This window comes from Cyprinodon variegatus, unplaced genomic scaffold (genome assembly GCF_000732505.1).
Source record: "Cyprinodon variegatus isolate N-32 unplaced genomic scaffold, C_variegatus-1.0 Scaffold950, whole genome shotgun sequence".
Classification (NCBI taxonomy): Eukaryota; Metazoa; Chordata; class Actinopteri; order Cyprinodontiformes; family Cyprinodontidae; genus Cyprinodon; species Cyprinodon variegatus.
This window is the reverse complement of record NW_015151403.1, coordinates 67,801-69,068: the sequence shown is the minus strand read 5'-3', so window position 1 is coordinate 69,068 and position 1,268 is coordinate 67,801. Positions and strand designations below refer to the sequence as shown.

Genomic DNA, 1,268 nt, shown 5'->3' with positions numbered 1-1,268 from the left:
TGGGAAAGGAAAGGATTCTGATTTCAACCGTTGCGTATATTAGCTGAAACATACGAATCAAGATGCTATGAACGGAACATTTTGATTGACAGATGACCGTTGTTATACGATTGGCCGAATTTAGGTGTTCAGGCTGATGTAGAACTAACTGGCCTGAATAAGATAATGAAAAAAAAAAAAAACACAGAGATCAAGACAGGATTTTTTTTTTTAAATAGAAATGTTCAAAATTTTAAGACAATATCATCTGATAAAGAGTAGATTTATATAAATGCCAACATGATTTGACATTTAAATATGATTTCCCTACAACAAAATAAAATGGAGGGCAACACGGATATACATCTGGATGCGCAGGACGGATCATGCTTCCCGTATGGATCGGGGTAGTGACAGGCACCTTTAAACTTCCACTTCTTTTTAGTAATTGGTGTGTTTGGCAACATGATAAGTGACCTTTTTGATCCTGTTCTCCACTGAGTCAGTGTTATGCAACACTTTCAGATAAGATTGCTTGCTCTATGCCAAAAAAACATTTTTTTTATGATGATAACTTTTATGTCTTTTTACATCCTTTTTCAAAAGCACCACATCCTGCTTTCTCTTAGATCGCTTATTATCACTTCAGTGTTTGCCAGTAAAGGATATTGATCTTGCAGGGGGTGTGATGTAGTAAAACTAGGGGATTTCTCAGAAATAACTATTTGTTGCAGTCCTTGGAGCATTGAAGATCAGAAACCAGCTTGAAGTCTGTGCCTCTTGGGCTTCCCACCTCCCTTAAACAGGCCTAAACATGTCTGGAAAATGAGTCTTCAAACAAAGTAGCTCAGTCTGGTTTGTGTGTGAACTATGTGTGCAGGAGCAGGGCATGAAGTCCCCCTCTGCCGTGTCCGACCAGTGGGGCTCCTACTTTGTTGACGTGCACAGAAGTGGAGGGGGAGACGAGGAGCACCAGAAACTGACCTGGTGCTGTCACTGCATCCACACATACAGCACCATGGCCATCCCCAGTGTGGAGCACATAGCTGGTAAGTTGGTCAAAACATGAAAATAAGTGTGTAGATTTAGGTTTGTTAAAAAAATTAAAGATCAGTGAAGGACGCTGACCGCTGCTTTCTAGGCAGGGGAGGCAAAGACTGGCAGGGGGCCCTCTGAATTGAGAAGACAACACATAAAACAGAGCCATTCTACAGATAGAGAAATGTTAATAGAATAGACATCCATTATCTGTTCTAGGTTGTGTCCCTCTCTTCTTGTCCCTTTTCTTC

General features: G+C 40.8%; 1 protein-coding gene across 1 annotated transcript in view; it reads left to right on the top strand.

The window, feature by feature from the left end:
* Positions 1-1,268, top strand: part of nt5dc1 (5'-nucleotidase domain containing 1) — a 97,054-nt gene that overhangs the window by 87,083 nt on the left and 8,703 nt on the right. Inside the window, exon 11 of the mRNA XM_015398677.1 lies at positions 823-1,028. Coding sequence (XP_015254163.1) covers positions 823-1,028 — 206 coding nt within the window. The remainder of the gene's footprint in view (positions 1-822; positions 1,029-1,268) is intronic.